At 35.2% G+C, this 19,259-nt stretch overlaps 2 protein-coding genes across 2 annotated transcripts; one reads left to right on the top strand and one right to left on the bottom strand.

Moving 5' to 3' along the window:
- Positions 1–615: 615 nt before the first annotated feature.
- Positions 616–3,830, top strand: LOC140049246 (uncharacterized). Its single transcript, XM_072094091.1, has 6 exons — positions 616–771; positions 871–956; positions 1,162–1,442; positions 1,562–1,613; positions 1,763–1,979; positions 2,369–3,830. The coding sequence occupies exons 2-6, from the start codon at positions 934–936 to the stop codon at positions 2,435–2,437; spliced, it is 642 nt and encodes a 213-aa protein (XP_071950192.1). The 5' UTR covers positions 616–771; positions 871–933; the 3' UTR covers positions 2,438–3,830.
- Positions 3,831–4,039: 209 nt separating this feature from the next.
- On the bottom strand, positions 4,040–18,506 carry LOC140049220 (DCN1-like protein 4). Its single transcript, XM_072094055.1, has 8 exons — positions 18,420–18,506; positions 10,691–10,781; positions 10,216–10,376; positions 8,516–8,773; positions 8,027–8,135; positions 7,749–7,853; positions 7,404–7,506; positions 4,040–6,866 (listed from the first exon to the last, which is right to left on the bottom strand). Exons 3-8 carry the CDS (start codon positions 10,287–10,289, stop codon positions 6,814–6,816), a joined length of 702 nt encoding a protein of 233 aa, XP_071950156.1. The 5' UTR covers positions 10,290–10,376; positions 10,691–10,781; positions 18,420–18,506; the 3' UTR covers positions 4,040–6,813.
- Positions 18,507–19,259: the final 753 nt, after the last annotated feature.

Genomic DNA, 19,259 nt, shown 5'->3' with positions numbered 1-19,259 from the left:
TTATTATTTCAATCAATATAATTTTATAGTAATATTGTTTGTTGAATGAAAATTGTTTTTATCCAATTCAAAATCCCTAAATCTCCTAAATGAAATTAATTTGTTATTTTGTAGAATAAAATTTAGAAATTGTATTGATATATATGACGGTATAGTGTAATCGATAGATGTACAACTCAAATATCCCCCCTTCGCCGGCCACGCCCATCATGGATTATACGTAGCGGGCGGCGTCGTCACACGTATAGGTTGCGCGTTGTTGGCATGAACGCCTTGTGCGCGCTTCGATGTTACTACGATACAGAAGGCAATCGCCATATAAACGAATCATAACAGAAACGCTCAGAAAACTATTGGAAACCTTTCAGGGAAGTTATATTGATTTCATATCTCGTACTGTTCTATATTAATTACAAATGGGTAATCCTTTGACCTTATGTCAACGCAACTTAGTTGAGGAATTCGTTGCGGATAATCGCCAAGAATTTAATTCGCAAGACGGAAGTAGTGTTGATCCTCCAAATGTCCAGATAATGACCACCGAAAGTTCTGAATCTAAGAACACGACAGATAAGCTGTCGGATCATATGGGAAAGACAAGAAAAAGAAGTCTAAATCCCGTTTTGCCAGTCTTCGACGATCACTGAAGAAGTCCAAGAGAGTCGGACTTGATAATGATGCTACCGATGCTGCAGCAATCAAAGACACTATTGATGATAAACAACCACCAGTTGATGTGGTGACAACAGAAGCTGCCAATGGCAATGGAAGGTATGTCTGGCATTTGTTTAGTATAGTGTCTAGATGTATGTATTGGATTCTTCAATTAAAATATTTTACAAACAATATCTTAATTTGCTTATTTTTCAGTATTACAACGGACCTTAAACCAGAAGTCATAGAGGTACTGTAGATGAGCTCAAATGTGAAGACATGGAAGCTGAAACAATTGTTCTGTAAGCCTAAATATTACTTTACAGTTTTTAATACTACTCTGAATAATGTATGCATACTCATGTAGAGTATATTTAATTTGTTATTGAATAAATGCTCTCTTTAATATAGCGTACATAATTAATTAAATAATTAAAAAATATTTCAGAATGTTAGAATTTTGGTCTATTATTATTTGAACTTTCTTTAATTTTGAATTCAATGTAGAGATCATCAGCCCATTCCTGAATTGATTGCTGACAACGACGATCAACCCATTGCTGAACTGATTGCTGACAACGATGATCAGTCCATTGCTGAACTGATTGCTGACAACGACGATCAACCCATTGCTGAACTGATTGCTGACAACGATGATCAGCCCATTGCTGAACTGATTGCTGACATTAACAATGACGATGAGCTCATTATCCCAGAGGATAACTCTGACGACAGGAACAGTTTGGGGTCGGGCGTAGAAGACGACGATGAAAAGATGGTCCAAGAAGGTATGAGATACATTTTATTTAAGATATTGTTTATTTTGGTTTAAAAGATTTATAGATATATTATTTCTAAAATTGAATAAAACTTATTTATATATTACGTTCTTTTTTTTCTTCAAAAGGTGACCATGATTGGATTGCCAAGGCACAGATTCTAACCAGTCAGATTAAAAGGTATAAATCACCCGTAATAATCACAAATAAATCATATCATCATCATCATCATTATTATCATCATCAACATCAGCATCACCATCATTATCATTATTATCATGATCATGATGATTATCATTATTATCATCGTCATATTCCTTCTTTTTTAGCATTGCATCGGAAATGTCAGTAGACAGTCAGCTTCAACGACGCCACCGACCACCGACACGATACGGACTCATGAATAAGCTTAAATTATCGTTTGGGCCTGGTGTGGACAGAGAGTTACCATCACTCTTCTCCAATGTTGTTCAAAATGATCATCCTTCTCGTCATCGTAACAATCCGCTCATGGAAGGAATTAAACATGCTAATCAATTCCACCAGGTACGCCTAAATAATTAAGTACCACATACACTTATTAAACACAGAAATAAGCAAGGGGTTTTGTTGGTGGGGTGAAGATGAGAGAGGGGAATGTCAACATGGCAGTTGCTAATCAATTTCACCAGGTACGCCTAAATAATTAAATACCACATACACTTATTAAACACAGAAATAAGCAAGGGGGTTTTGTTGGTGGGGTGAAGAGGAGAGAGGGGAATGTCAAAATGGCAGTTGCTAATCAATTCCACCAGGTATGCCTAAATAATTAAATACCACATACACTTATTAAAAATAGAAATGAGCAATGTCAATGGGGAATGTCAACATGGCAGTTGACTTATTTTATTTATAACAAAAATCCCTCTAATTTAAGCTTCTTTTTTATATAGTACAAACTAGAAGAGGAAGAAAGGCAGAACAAAAAACGCCTTCGTAGACTGGCCATGAGGCGTGAATGAGACATCCAGTATAAGTTAAGGATGTGGGAAAACCGGCAAAGAAAGAAGGAAAGAGATCGGTTAGAGGTTCACTTTAAGGTGGACGAGCGGTAGCGGGGAAGATGTCACAGACTAGGGGGTGTCTTTGGAAGATCACACAAGGATCATTTAGTTATCAGAACTCATTATGTATTTCAACGACTAAGAAGACAAAATAACAGATTATGAAGAAATATATATTATATACAGACAACAATAAAGCAGGATTGTCCTAATCTTTAAATGTTGCATGTTATGCCAATTTTTTTAAATGTTTAATATTAGTGAGTGTGAATTAGTGATGGATGGATTCGATGGGAACATCTTCACATGCCAATGACAATTTTTACAATTCCTAAGAAATGAAGGGTTAGTAATAATAGCATGAAGTAATAGCAAACGATTTATGATCATTTTTATATGTAATACCAATTTAATTCTTATTTATTTAGATTTAGCCTATTAAGAGATCGTTGTATCCGATTCAATTGTTTTTGGTGTGGTTTTATCTTTGAAGTAAATGCGGCCGCGGCGGCGAAACAATAGGTTGGCGGCATGCCGCGCGAAAAGGGTGTTGTTTGCAGCATTTTCTGTTGTTCTTCTTAACTCCAGTGTTCTTTGACAGAAGCGGCATTTTCGTATATAAGCCATAGCAACTTTCATTTAATTATTATACAGACTACGAATAACTACTAAACTTCGAATATGTCTTCCGTACTATTTTCTGATATCTCCAGTAAAATGATGACGCCTCTGTCTTTCAACGAACTAATTGTGGCAGATATGTTGCGGTGTCCTGATCATACTGGTTGTTTCCAGTGCATACTGCAAACCATGACAGGAATCTGCCCAGAGATATGCTATATGAATATCACAGAGGAGTGTATGACTAAATCTGTATTCATCGAGCAAGTTTGCAGACACAAGTATCGTTTGAGAGATGGATGGAAGAACTTGTTACCAAACAACATCATAGTGAATGGAATGGAGCGCTTTGATGTCTCTGACAGAACGTACAGTGAATGGATGAGATACCTTCATACGGTATCAAATGGACCAGTCATCGTGCCACGAACTTCAAGCATCCCGATGTATTGCACAAGAATTGAAAATACGCAAAGCACTACGCAGTTGGAAGATCCGCAATCTGAGGTAATGATGTATGAAACGCTAAACTATATGCCAGTGACGAAACACGAAGATACCAAATGTACACCGATGGAATATGGATCAACTTTTGTTAAAATGGAGAATGAACAATCAATTTATAGAAATGCAGCTAGTAAATCTAAACGTTCTTATAAGAAATGTCAAATGTTTTCAATCAATGCTCTTCTTAAGGAAAGCTGAAATTTCACAAGAAGTATCTATCTTTAAATTATGTAGTTTAACTACTTTTAAGTACTTTGTATAAAATGATAAATTTATAATTGTAATTATGTAAATATTCAAAGTGTATAAATAAAACATTCAAAACTTGAATCTTTTTGTTCTGTCCTTTCATTATAAAACGTGACCACGAAAGTAGTGTTCTTGCTTTGTCAGGTTAAATACCAATAAATGAATTACAATTGTTTTGTCCATTTTTACATATTTATATTTCAAATAATATACATTATCAACGGAGCTACATTTTACATGTAGAAACCCATATCAGAACCAACCTAGGTTCTGCCAACATAGGTGGGGTAAATAATTTGTTTAAAAAACACCAGATCGATTTATCAATATAAAAAACATTCTCCTCTTCTAAATTGCAACAAAACTTTTGCTTCAGATAATCATTTCCCAAAAATGTATTTAAACTCAAAAATATACAAAATATGAAATAGTTTTGAGACACAATATGAATACAATGTAACAACATTAAACTATGCACATTATGCATTATGTTATACTACACACATTGGATAACTTATTTAAAAAAGACTATGAAGTAAAAATAATTATTAATACTTTAAAAATATTTTGAAAATAATTATCTCCAGATTTAGCAGATATGAAAAAAATCCACCAAATTTATAGAATAACCTCTCTTTATGGAAGCTTAAAATGTTGCTATTTACAGATTACAAAAACAAAGGTTTGTTGAACTGTGAACTCTGACCCATTTTTAAACAAACCCAATTGTCTAGCATGTTGAATTTAAACAGCATTTTTAATGAGTATGCATAAATGGGAGGAGCTTACAAAATGCATGTGTTGGATCAAAGTTGAGTTGTGGATCAAAGACTATATTATCTTGTAATACTGTACAAGCTGCTTTCATTTGTCTGCTAAGGCCTATGTTAATATTTATTTAAAACAATTTAGAAATGCACTCATCCCTTTCGAAACAATCTTAGCATCGACTTAATGAGTAATTAATAGAGATGGCACTGTGAAACTACATATAAATAATATATTTACTAGTCGTTATATATTGATCACCATCAATATAATGGTGCATACTATTTAACCATATAACAATGTATACTTCCAACGAAAAACAGTATGAAAAGACCATAGACTGGTATTCATTGACCAGTCAAAATTCTATATTATAATAATAATAAATACTAAAGTTTTGCTTTGAACAGAACTTACCCCTGAGATTGGGTCATGACTAGTCACCAAGAATGTGGGCCAGTCAGTTACGTAAACTACGATATCCAGGGAACTGTCGTCTAATACATGTATGTAGTATTTTATTCAATATTAAATACTAAGTTTTGCTCTAAACAGAACATACCCCTGGGATTGGGTCATGACTGCTCACCAAGAATGTGGGCCAGTCAGTTAAGTAAACTACGATATCTAGGGAACTGTAGTTTTAGTTAGTTTGTACTTTATAGTTACTAAATTAACTGTTCTAACTTACGGGAAGCGATTGATTACTTACTTCTTAATTAGTTGGATAAAATATTTTTGAATAGTAAAGATGATTAGTGACATTGTTTAAATAATATACTTGATTAAGTATTACTAGTTTAAATCAGTTCACCAGTTCAACTTGTAGGTTAAATAGTTTACCAGTTCAAAATGTAGGTTAAATAGTTTAACTTGTAGGTTAAATACTTTACCAGTTATACTATTATGTTAAAAATTTACCACTAACTTTTAAAGTAAACTGGCCCTTTAATGAAAATATTATGCAATATTATGTTTGGTCACTCTTTTAAAGGCCAATTTACACAGACGAGTGGTAACGGTAAGCGGTAAAGTTGAGCGGAAAACGCGAAAATAGAATCTATGTTATTTCTTATGACCATTTACACAGAACGCGGAGCGGACGAGCGGAAATCCGCTCAGGATGATCGAAACTGATTCGATTTTGTGAAAATACCGCGCGGTATTTATGGATTCTTGCCAACCAACGACATGATTGAAATGACGTCATCTATCAACAAATTTTTTTTGCGTCCGTCGAGTGAAAGACGACAATAAATACGAGTGCCGTTAGTAGGCCTAGCCTATAGTTTCTTCTTCTTTTTATTCGGAAATACAAACACCTACGACGTGACTAATGTTCGTATAAGGATAGTGAAAAGAAAATATACATTTTAGTACGTTATTAGGCAACAATTCCCTCCAAAACTTAGGCATGTGTGTGCTAGGCCTACTGACAGTCAGTCACATCAAGGCCAGCAGTGACTGTAACATGCATTAGCCTCGAGGCCTACACGCACCTACTTTCCACCACTCTGTTCGCGAACTCCGCCCGCTGTGTAAATGGGAAAAGCCACGCGGTTTTTCGCTTACAATTACCGCTTACCGTTACCGCTCCCTCGTCTGTGTAAATTGGCCCTTATGCTTAAATACAAACAGAAAATAGAGTATTGGACTAGACATTTATACTAATGCTATACACAATGACAGTTGTTTGTTTGCATCTCTGCACTACTCCATTTTGTTTTCACTTGTTGGAATTGTAGTATATAACCAGAAGACCTGTATATCTGTTCAGCATATTTTGTTAATTAGGGAATACTATTATACAAATATCAATACCGTCTTCCATGCCATTTGTAAGAACACTCCAACCTCAAGAGTGAAGTTTAAAATCAAAATAAAAACGCCAAAACTAAGTACACCAGTGCGTGAACCATGTACGACAAGGTTACAGCTATACTGTATATAGCAACACACTGGATATTCTGTGGCATGCAAACTACCTTTTGATTTAATTTAATAGAGTTGCCTTTTAAGATGTTTGAGCACTATGGTTATTTATTTATAAACTTGCATTTAACCTGCCTAGGACACTGGAATTGACATCGTAAAGAGTCAAAGTTTTTAGTAACACACATTTGTGTTGAGAGATCGTTGTGGTTATTCTCAATACTGTTCAGGTACAACTTTACACTGTTCTCTACTCTTCATGAGTATTGAGATCGTAACCAATCTACAAACTCGTCGAGCATCACAGGCCCTAAAAAGAAACAAATTTAAATCACTAAAAAATAGTACTTATTTATTCCATATCATAAAGCTTACCACATTCCATATTAAATCCATATGTCCATATTGCATGTTTCTGTCTCTGGATTTATCCAAGGCAATTTATAAACAGGATGCGGAGCTCTGGAGATCAAAGGGTTTATCTCTGGCTGCGACATGATCAGTACTACGCCCCTTATCAACCACTGCACGCCACAGAGAATATGTACATAGCACAATACTGTTGTTATTTGTCACAGCCAGACATAAGATCGAAAGAGCTTAGTGTCCTGTTGTTAGATTTCCTTGGTTTATCGCATAGTGTATCACTTTAGTATTTTGCTTTTTTATACCATATACTGTAAATATTGTTTGTTTGTGATTTCTTGTATATTCCAATGAATGGATCATTGCTCATGGCGTTGTGAACATGTCAGTATCACACGCTCTCTACTCCATCAATGACAGTGGCTGTGTGAGAACTAGCACAACAGGCCTACAACAACTAGCCCTACTCATCTCAACTTACAAGCACCATCTTCATCATGGTTACTAAGATCAGGTAGTATTGTACGGCTGAATTCAAGAATATTGCACCATTGGTCCTTGTTCACAACCTTACAATTGGTTTGCTAAAAATGTAAAAAAATGTTGGCTTTTATTTGATTTCGCATCCAACACAGTGAATTTCATAATATAAATTGTTGTAGATTCTAAAATGTATATCATAAATTCATTGATAAATCGTTACTTGCTTTTGGATGCTAAAATGTTTTCAATTAATATTATCATATTATCTATCTAGGGCTTTACCCTTTGATTACTAATATTGATTATAATTATTGCACGAAACAAATACGTTTTATTCACTTACATCTAAAAACTGTTGGAATGAGTTGTAGAGAACCCACTGTCTACCAAGCAGCAGGCGTAACAATGTTCTTGCTATGTCATAATCTAATCCTCTTTTGTCTTTTTTCTGCAACGGAAACAATCAATAAATCAATCAATGAATAATCAATAACCAATCAATAAATAATAAATCAATCACTAATCAATAAACAATTAATCGATCAATAATCAATCTCATTTCTTTAAACCTTTGGTTTGTATTTCTATTCGGCTTACAAAAAAATTGATTTGTTTACTTACTCTTGCAAAGTCAAATGCAAATCTATATATTTGTTTAAACGTAGGTGGATCATTGAGTAATGATCGAAGATAGTCCAATTTTCCTTGCAGTTTATTTATGGAGTCTACCCTGTGAATTAAAAATACAAATAATTTTTTCAATAAATCTATATACAGTAATTGTTTTGATGGTTTTAAATACAAAAATGGTACATATGGCTGTATTTGTAACTTAACATTCATGAATTAAATCATTTGCTAATTGAAGTTATTATTAATAACTTTGAAGACTATGCCTGTAAATGCAGCGCTCAGGTTTTGGCAATCACAAATTGACATTTGGTTGTGCATTATTCACCAGCCTAGAATCCTGAATTCTTTAAAATGTTTACAAAAAGCTGATCATGCAATAGTACCTACAGTCGTTGAATATGAGAATATAATGTATGGCAGGGAATGGCAAGGACACACTTAGATGTGCTATACAACATCTACGAGTACCACACTCACTGTAATGATGTCATTCCTTTCATCCATTCTTGAATAGTAAAAAAACCCATTTGGTATGCTTCAAGCTTCCACGCTATTACTAACATTACAATGTTCTCTGGCTCAACACCAATATCTTCGCAGAATTTCTCCATGCCATCGGGACCCAACGAACCTGAATCTTTGTCCTTGTACTCCTCGAACCAAGCAAGACAACGTTTGGCAGAAAAGGCAGAGTGATAACTCGTTTCTGTTAGATCTGTGTATGCTGTAGGTACACTAGAAGAAACAGATAGTTTAGGATTCATTTTTTTATCAATTGTTTTTTTTTTAAATTTCATAAAATATTAAAACAACCCTGCCACTAGGTCAGGATTGAACCCCGAACCCCTTGGGATTGGAAGCCACGCACATAACCACTAAGTTACAGCTCCATGAAACATACTTCATATTTATTTTTTGGTCTCAGTTGATTTTGAAATAGTGGGAGCTAGGGCCTAAACATTATAAGTAAGTGAACCTGACTTTCTATCTTTTGCATTGAAAATTTAAGGGGACCCAGCCACCTCAGCGTATCTGTCTACATATGTGGTTCATTTTTTAGGTCTACAGTAGGCCAAGGTTAGAGGTTTTTGTAACTAATGGTTTTTTTCCTACTGCAGTATATCTAGATCCTTATCAAAAACCCTGCCTTGATTAATTATACAGCCAATCCTACTTCTGTACATTCATTTTACTACAAATAATGATCAAATTCCAGATCAAATACAAGCATTACAAAAGCGAAGCCCACTTTACTCTCTACAGTCAGGTGCCATCATCACAAAGGATTGTGAGTCAGTCAGATACTGTATAATAATTTCTCTCTAATAAACATAATCCATCAATAACCTGTGTAATACAGGGGCAAATATCCTAACTGTTTTTCCACATGCACGTTAACCAATCCAAGGTTATACACATTGTAGAGTGAATTGAAGACAAAGGTGGGTGTTAGATGGATCAAGAGGGGTGTTACTCTCAGATTTTGATATCCATGATGGGCTTAGCTTTCATAGTTATCACTACTTGATGTTTAAAATATGAATTTGAAAGACATTTGCATAATTTGATCTAGGCAATAGAATTCTGAGCTCCGGAGATCAAAGGGGTTATCTGTGGCTGCGACACAACCAGTTTCACGCACTGAAAAAAAACACAGCGCGCCAGAGAATATGTACTGTACATAGTACAGTACTGTTGGTATTTGTTGCAGCCAGACATAAGATCAAAGGACTGTTTTGAGTTCTTATCTTGGCAAGGCGAGCTCAGTGTCCTGTTGTTAGATTGCCTTGATTTGATCAAGTTGGATTAGAGATAAATGAGTATTACTGTAAATACTTTTCGGCAGATCAGGTAGATCATAACTGTAACAATGATTTTATCATACTATTAATTTGCATGATATATATAATAGTTTTGCGAACTTACTTATTTGTTTTTATTTCAATAGATTACGATAGAAACTTCCAGGGTCTTCTTTTTATTTTTTAATAATAATTTTATAACAAAATAAATTAATAAATATATAACGTTTAAATTTACCATTTGTTTTATGATGAAATAAGCATGATTAGAAAATACGGAACTACAGTACATTTTGTGTCTCAACACAATAATAAAAGTCAAATTAAAAAATATATTCTTTCATATTTTTTTTTAAAAAAGGAAATACTATTTACTTGGATGATTTGCGTGTCTTCTTTGCTTTACAATCATCGGCAGTGGGAGAGCGTCTTTTTCGTCTTGGTGGCATTATAGCAGAGCTAAAGAAATTGATACTAGCATGCGAAGAAGGCACTCTCCAGTCTTGTTTAGAAGTCCCTTGCTCAGGATTTATGTTCTACAAGAAAAGAAGTAAGTAATTTACAAATTCTTTAATCTTACAGTAAGTGACTGTAATATTAATATTCTTGCTTTCCAATTTTATACTGTCAACACTATCAACCTTTATGTGACAAAAATTGTGATGTGCCCGTATATGGACATGATGTCATCACTACCATATTTGGGCACAATTTTGTCAAGTTAGTTTGATACAATACAGCAAATCTTTATTCATTTTATTAATAGACACTTTGTTGGGTCCTGAGGTGTCCCCTTAATAGAGGTTCTACTGTATATCACAAAGTTGAAAGGTCAAACTAATATACTTACTAATTCTGTGAAGGATGAGGTAAGAGTTTTACTTTGATGAGGTCTTCGATTTCCCTCCACTTTGATGATGAACTCTCTTTTCCTTGCAAACCTAATTGTGGATTTTACATAAATAAAAGAATGATGATTAATAGTAAGACAACATTTATAATAAAGTTAAAATCACTTTGCAGGTGCTTAAATGCTGATCTTACTTAACTTAAGCAACTGACAGGTATACTGTATTTTTATTCTCCAATAAATATACACAAAACCTTGATGGGAATCTAAAAAGATGGGCTTTAGCAAACAATTTAAAATTTGTATTTCCTTGCCTATTCCCATCTACATAAGTTCATTTTCAATCAAAGAAAAAGGAGGGACTGAGACTTTGACCATAGTGTCAAACAGGGATTCAAAGGGATGACCCTTGAAAGACCTACTAACGACAATTGAAGCAAGGCCTGCAACGGAAGGACACAATGAATTCAATACTAGCACACAACAGTAAAGAGCCAATTATTCCAGTGCAAAAGGAAATTAATGGGGTGTTGTTAATAATGACAAATTGGCAAAGTTTAATCAACTTAGGATAATATTAGAATATACATAATCATAAAGGAAATATAGAATTTGAACTGGTGTACAAAAAAAAATCACAAATTAAGTTGACCTCCTACAGTACAGTACTTCAAAATAAAGTCAAATTAGATAAGTCTAAATGAGTTCCTATAAGATTCTTTTATAATTGTCAGTATCTTTGGTTACTTGATTTCTAGATTTCTATACAGTATTATTATTATTGCTATTTCTTGTCTATTTTAATTTATGTGCAGTGCATTGATTTTTTATTTATTTTATTTATTCGACTTCTCACTAACTCAGTTAGTGAAGGATCTGGACCAACAGGTGGTAAACACCTCTAAAACGGCCCAGTCCCAATTTGCACAGTGGCTGTGTGTGACCGTGGCTGTGTTTGTGTGGACTAGTACACCGGGGTAACCCCCTACTCGTCTCGAAAGATGTACTAGGTTCTTTAAAGTGCGCATGAGCTATGTGTACACTGGACCTACGGTTTATAGTCCTTATCCGAGAAGACTCGTTCTACCACCAGAACCATGGAGCGAGTGAGCCTCGAACCCTTGCCGATGTTATGGCTACTTAATTACGGTTCCACTGTCTTAACCGCTCGGCCACTCACTCACTCATTGAGAGCTTGCTTACAGTATATGCGCTATATAAGAATGAATTATTATTATTATTATTGTCACAATTGCAAACTGTGTACAGTACTCATTAATTTAGTAAATCTATACAGCTACATCAAATTAAAAAAAAAAAGCATGAATGTGCGATACTCGGGGTACAGCAAAAGAAGCTGTAATGACGTCATAAGACGAGATGTGACGTCACATACACATCAATAACCTCGCTACCAAATAGTTTATTCATTTATTCAAAAAAAGCATGAATGTGCGATACTCGGGGTACAGCAAAAGAAGCTGTAATGACGTCATAAGACGGGATGTGATGTCACATACACATCAATAACGGTTGAGGTTATTAACCTCACTACCAAATAGTTATACGGCTATATGGTTGGTACCATCTTCGAGACGTCATATGGCTGCATCCGGTTTAAAATTTAAAAATCCGGCTCTATAGCTTTGAGGACATGTCCCTGTAGTATATTCATGCCAAATCCCAGCTCAATACTACAACGAATAAGGCAGGAGTAGTACTTTATAAATCGCACTTTTTACTCAATAGTGTCGGATGGAGGAGAAGATGAGAGAGTCTTAGACTCGGGTACCCCGAGTAAAAAGTGTACATTTTATTTTAAAGTGGATGTGGACTAGATGTACTGTAGGACAATATTTCACTTTTTAATGTTTTTATTTTATGGGCACAAATGGCCGAGGAGTTTTGTCAGCAACCATGCAACACAAGCACCTTAAAGCGTGGTTCCCACTAGCGACGCAACACAAGGACGTGACGCAACACAAGGACGTAACGCAACGCAAGTGAATTGACAAATCACAAGCGATGGCTTATTCGCTTGTGATTGCTAACTGTCTATAACTTCGCTTGTCATTGGTTGAAACGCTTGCGTTGCGTTTACGTCCTTGCGTTACGTTCTAGTGGGAACCAAGCTTCAAGCTTGGTGGTTCCCACTAAGACGCAACGCAAGGACGTAAGCGCAACGTAAAGCGTGGTTCCCACTAGCGACGCAACACAAGGACGTAACGCAACGCAAGTGAATTGACCAATCACAAGCGATGGCTTATTCGCTTGTGATTGCTAACTGTCTATAACTTCGCTTGTCATTGGTTGAAACGCTTGCGTTGTGTTTACGTCCTTGCGTTACATTCTAGTGGGAACCAAGCTTAAGTGTGCCTGAAAACATGAAGCAAAGCAATACTCTACAACAATACAGTACAATATGTGTTTATCGTTCATAAGAATAGTTATACACTTTTTAGAATTTATTAAGAATATTATCAATCGATTAACAGTATATTTTTTCTACTGTACGTGTAATTATCCAAGCATGTTAATGTAGTTTCAGAAATTTGCTGCAATAAGAAGACTTGTTATCATTTCTGACAGGTAAGGCAGTTTTTTTTAAAAGGGAAGTGATTAATAATCTGGTCTTCTTAAGATATTGTCATACTTAACTTAATATGACACGACAAGTTGAATAAAAAGTCAGTTAAGTCTCTACTTAATCTTGGTCAATGCCATTACGGTAAAAATGAAAAAAAATGTGCTAGCGATTTGAACTTGAAGATGGTACTGTAGTTTCCACCCAAGAAAAATGTTTTGGGCTTTTTAGGCAAACATTTTCAAGATTGGTGGTTTAGAGGTACTGTATGTATGCCAGTAGTGATATAGGTCGTGGGTTGGAGTCTACCCGAGAATTACTTGCAATGTACTTAGTATAAAGTACAAAATTACGACATCTCAACATTTACTACCTGAAGCAAAGCTACTCCACAGAAGTTAAATAAACGACAAAAACTGTTAAAATAGAAAAAAAAATTAAAGACTAAATAATAAATTTACAGATAAATTGATGCATGTTTATTCATCCATAAAATAGTGGTCAGATATCTAATTGTATTTAATAGATAAATACAGGTATATAGGGTCTTCTCACCAAGGAAAAGATGTTGTTCGCTACGAAAGTTGATACAGAAATTTATAAACCCACAAACATTTTTAAAGCAAGAATGTGGACAGAGATTTGTTATTAAACATTTTTTTAAAGTAACTTGTTCTGCAAAAGTATGGTCGCCATGCTATGTTATTTCTTTTGGTTACGCTTTGCTGCACAGAATTGTTTGTCATCGATCGAAGATATCTTCCATATACAATACAGACAGAGTTTCCCGCACAATATTCAAGAACATAAAGAAAACATCACTTCATAAAAAACACACTCAAGCACCATCCATGCCACAATATGTTATTCATTATTGCCATACATTGAATTTAATAACTACCTGTACAAAATGGCCTAAAATCAATTAAATTATAATATGTAATAGAGAATATACTATCCTATATACATAGGCACCAACAGTGTAAAAAAGCAACTTATGATATCGTTATTATGCTTTGCAGCTACAATACTACTGTAAACTACTACACTACTACTATTCAGCATCTCTTTGGTCACTGTAAAAAGAACTGTCACACCAAAATCAGTCCGGGCCAAAATCGGTCCGGCGGACCAGTTTTGGCTGCCAAAATCAGTCCGGGGGACCATTTATGGCTGCCAAAACCTGTCCGGCCGGACCAATTTTGGCCGCCAAAACTGGTCCGGCCAGGATAAAATCGGTCCGGGTAGTAGGACTGTTTTTGGCCGCCAAATATGGTCCGGTCTTACAAATATATGGTGCGCAAAATGAGTCATAATGTATATATCATTAAAAAAAGGCCATGATTAGTCATTATATTGAAAACTACTCTTTTATTTGTTATTTTAATATTATAAATTAAGCCTGTTTTTTTAATTATTATTATTAGTAGTAACTCATCAATAATTAGTACTAATTGTTAGGCTTTTTGTATACAATATGTATCTCTGCCTGTTTTTAATCTATTTTGTTCTTTTTTAACATCTTCGTTTCCCCATGATGTTAAAAACAATTTAATTATTAAATATTATTATTATTAACTATTTATGGTTAATCAATCACTATATAAATTCAATACAATTCAGGGGCGCAGCCAGCAAAGAATTAAAGGGGGGGTCAACCAATATGTGAGTATTTTGCGAGCGAAGCGAGCAACCATGGGCTGGGGGCCAGGGGGCCGCCAAGGGCCCCCGGTTGGGGTCCAGGGGGCGAAGCCCCCTGGAAGCTTTGGCGGTCTAGGGCAATCTAGATCATTTGAATCGGTTTACGCACACACAAATATGACAATGTTAACACTAATAAACTGAAACAAAGAAAACAAAAAACAACTCTCATTTTCATTACAGAACATTTTTATATTCCAGGCTGCCACAGACAAACACTTTTTTTCTTGCTTGTTTGTTGATTTGTGTAGAGAGGCTGTAAACTTAGAGGAGGAATTATTTGAATTCCTCCCTTTTCACCAATACAAAAGTTGCATGAAATGAACGTAGAGATGCAAAAGTTTGAAAAAAGAAATTAGAATGAAAGCATGGAGGGAGTGATATTATTAAATGAGAACCGTTTGTTTTGTTTGTTTTATTGGTTTCACCACACATTTTAAAATAAAAGATAAAAATTACAAATTGCAAAAAGAAAATTACAATAAACAAAAGAAACACAAAAATGTGCGGATGGAGGTCAAAATAAGTTGCGTGACCACCAGTTAAAAAAAAAAAATGAAGGTAAGGTTACAGTTCATACACTGTGCAAGTCCAAGAAGCTATCTTAGCTCCGTGTGTATGTGAGACGCTTATCATACCCAGTACATACAATATTTTGTTTAAAAATATACCTATTTTGTTCGAATGTATAGTATAGGTGATAGCTTCTATATACAAATTTACGTAAGGGCAAAATTCGGTAAATCGCGCCTTACTTCTAGAATTTTTACTCGATGGTATATAAAGTTGGTTCGTACTTTCGGTACTGATTTTAACCACCTAATGTAACCCTGTTTACTAATTAAATTAAGTTAGATAATTAGTTATTGACGATTAAAACGAATTTAGGTTCAACGATTTGCCCCAAATCGGGGTGTTTTCCGATCGTGGTATACACTGTCTAATGGATGTCCATCTTGAAAAATACCCGCCACAAAAATGCGAGGAGGTTTCGCATTTTCCTATCTCCTCCTACGATAATTGATTTTAATAGCTGAAAACCGGTTGAACAGCTAGAGTACAGTATCATAATGTTGAAGACAGGCCGATTTTCTTTAAAAAATACTATTTTGATAGATTTAATATACGTTTATACAAATGTATTGATTTGCGATGAATGGAACATTCCAATCTCTGTTCCACAAGCGTCTATTCCCTCAGCAGGCGTCGTAAAGGCAAGTACTGTATACTCATAACAGAAATTCGATCCATTTTTTTTTCAATCTGTGCTGCAGAGGTTGGATATAAATTTTTTTAAATGGATAATGTGCTGGCGTTTTCACTCGCCGTATATTATGTATACATCTTTATTATTGCAGTTAAACCACCCACATCATCACCCTTCCCTCACTAGCATGAGTAGCGTTGTAAAACCAGTAGATAGGCCTACGGTACATCACATGCCCTAAACGCAGAACAACTTTGGTGGGTAGGGTAGGAACCAACTTAAGTATGAATTGGCTCTAAGAAACAATTGAAAACCATTAGGCCTACTAATTAAGTTGAGTTAGATAATTAATTTTTAATATTTATTGACGATTAAATCGAATTTATGATTTCCCCGAATAGAGGTGGTTTTCACAAATTGTTTTACATTATATAAACATATACACGTCGTAGTGATGTATCGTTACATGTACTGTACTATTTCAATCGACTATGACGGTGATAGTTTCAACAAAGTATTAAATCGCAATGTTTTACTGTGTGTAGTGGTATATTATTTGTAAAACATGAAAACAATTAATATTTCGTTACTATGGATAAAGAATATATTTAACTCTTTGCACCCATCCTCTTCCCCACCCCTCAACCCTAATGTTACATACAAAACACAAATTAAGTTTGTTTAAATTTGACTTAAACAATTGGTCTCATTTTGTGACAAGTTTCTCTTTCTGAAGTAATTCCCAGAGTGCTAATTTTAGTTGAGTACATAAATCACAATGTCTATTTATTCGTTCCTGTAAACGACATGTATTATTGTCCTGCGGTACGTACATATTTTGAAATCGCCAGTTTTTTAACGCTGAAATTATTATGTATTCGAGAACAATTTGTGGGCAAGACCTAGATGGTACGCGAGCGAAGCGAGCGTACCATCTAGTATAGGCCTACATAATTGTAATAACTAACTTCTAAATTATTATCATACATTTTACGTTAGTTACTATAACGGCGCTCTTGACATCGCGTGATGCATCTTTAAACATAAGTTTGGAACATTCTTCTTGGCTTGGAGACAGAATTCGCGTATGACATTCTCTGTATTAATGTTCATGTTAAAGTGTATGTTCATGAGGCACAATCCCGAAAGCTGCTCATAAGACATGTGATTTCCCAAACAGGTTTTCGTTCTCCATAAAGTCGAAAAACTCCGCTCAGCTTCAGCAGACGTTACGGGCATAGGCCTACGCGATTAGAAGAAGTGCACGCACATTCGGGAACACATCTGGATCCGCTAATTTTACACAGTCGCTTCCATCACTGAAGCTCGGAATGAAGATGTTCGTGTCTTGGCAGATCATCGTACCAAATTCAAGTTCCTTGAAGACTTCTTCAACATTACACTTCACGATAGACTCGGGTGCTACGCCAAATATTTTAAAGCATGGCCTGTTATCGGCAGAAAAACGGGTTTTTAACTCGGTTTGTAATCAAGAAGCTGATTTGGTAATACTGCTCGGTAGTAATCTTCCACAGTATCTCCAGGATGACTTGATCTGTATTGTTGTCTCATGTTTTTATTTATTTTTTCTAAAAAAAAAGGGGGGGTCAGGACCCCCGTGACCCCCCCACTGGCTGCGCCCCTGCAATTATTATAAAACAATTATCCAATATTGATTAGGCTGAGGAAGGAAAAGGCCTCAATCATAAATAAAATCTAGCTGGCAATATCAGCGTCTCATACCCGTTCATGTGAGTGTGTGGCAGGCCGAAATATGAGTGAACACCTAAGTCATGTTTGTAGATAAAATACATTTATTTATAGTATTTATCCGACAAGATAACTTACTAATATATATCATGGGATATTTTTCTAGCCATAAACAACTTAAAACAGCATCATAGGCCTAGTAATTCAATTAAAATCGACAGAAGAAAAGCCCGGACCGATTTAGGCAGTGGCGGACTGCTTTTGGCCACAATTTTAGAGCCAAAACTGGTCCGGCCGGACCGATTTTGGCCCCGGACCATATTTATCGTGACAGCACCACTTGCAGTACAACTGGGTGCTGGGTTCTCCCCTGGTGAGTCCTTTTCTAATAAACGACAACCAACACTCGGCTTTTCACTACACGCACAAATGTTCTACTTGTAACGAACCATAACTCATCCATACTACAACTTACAACAAATATATTACGTCAGATAACACTTTGATTAATATTGAATTAAACTTACGAATATTTTGCCGTAAAAAGAGGTTAAATTGCGTTCTTCATTAGATTATTTTAGGGAAATCTGCCTTTCGCATTCATTCATTTCCCCGACCCTTCAGTCTATCAACATGACTTCTGCGGCTGCGCAAAGCTATTACATTCCGCGATGTATATATCGCGAAATCTTATTCGTCCAAGCTTTAGATTAAGTAGTTTTAACCAATCAGATAACTCGTTTCATAGAATGTTTATCATATTTGACACACATTCCTATTTTATTTTTTCAGACAGATGTTATTTAGGTACAAACAATTTATATTATGCTGTATTTAATTATCTAAGGTATGAATTCTACTATTTTATTGAAATATTTACATAATATATTGTAAAAGTGTCTTCATGTTCAATTGGGTGTATTTGTTTCTGTCGGGGTCTATAATTATGAGTTATTAAATTATGATTCATCTTCTTGGAAACCAGACGCCTCAGTCTTGACGACGGCGGACAGGACCCGCTGCCGAGTCTTGCCACCTCAGTCTGGCCTTGTCTAAGGCCTAGGCCTAGCCTAAAAAGTAAACAAAGTGAAGTGTAATGATGATAATTTAAACTAGGCAAGATCATAGTGAAGTTAGATTAGTCGGCGCCGATTAGTCATGGAGAGGAGATCCGATAAATATATTCTTGAATAAAAAGACATGTCACATTTTTTTATAAATGCCTTTTTTGTTCATTATCATGTCATGTTTCTTACCTTACCTTACCTTACCTTACCTTACTTAAATATGTTGCCCGGACCCCACATTTTAAAGTTTAGCTTCCAGTGGGGTACCCTTTTTCTCTTTTTTTATTTATTATTTTAGAA

Source organism: Antedon mediterranea, chromosome 5 (assembly GCF_964355755.1).
Source record: "Antedon mediterranea chromosome 5, ecAntMedi1.1, whole genome shotgun sequence".
NCBI classification, from domain to species: Eukaryota; Metazoa; Echinodermata; class Crinoidea; order Comatulida; family Antedonidae; genus Antedon; species Antedon mediterranea.
This window is presented reverse-complemented; position numbering and strand designations above follow the sequence as displayed.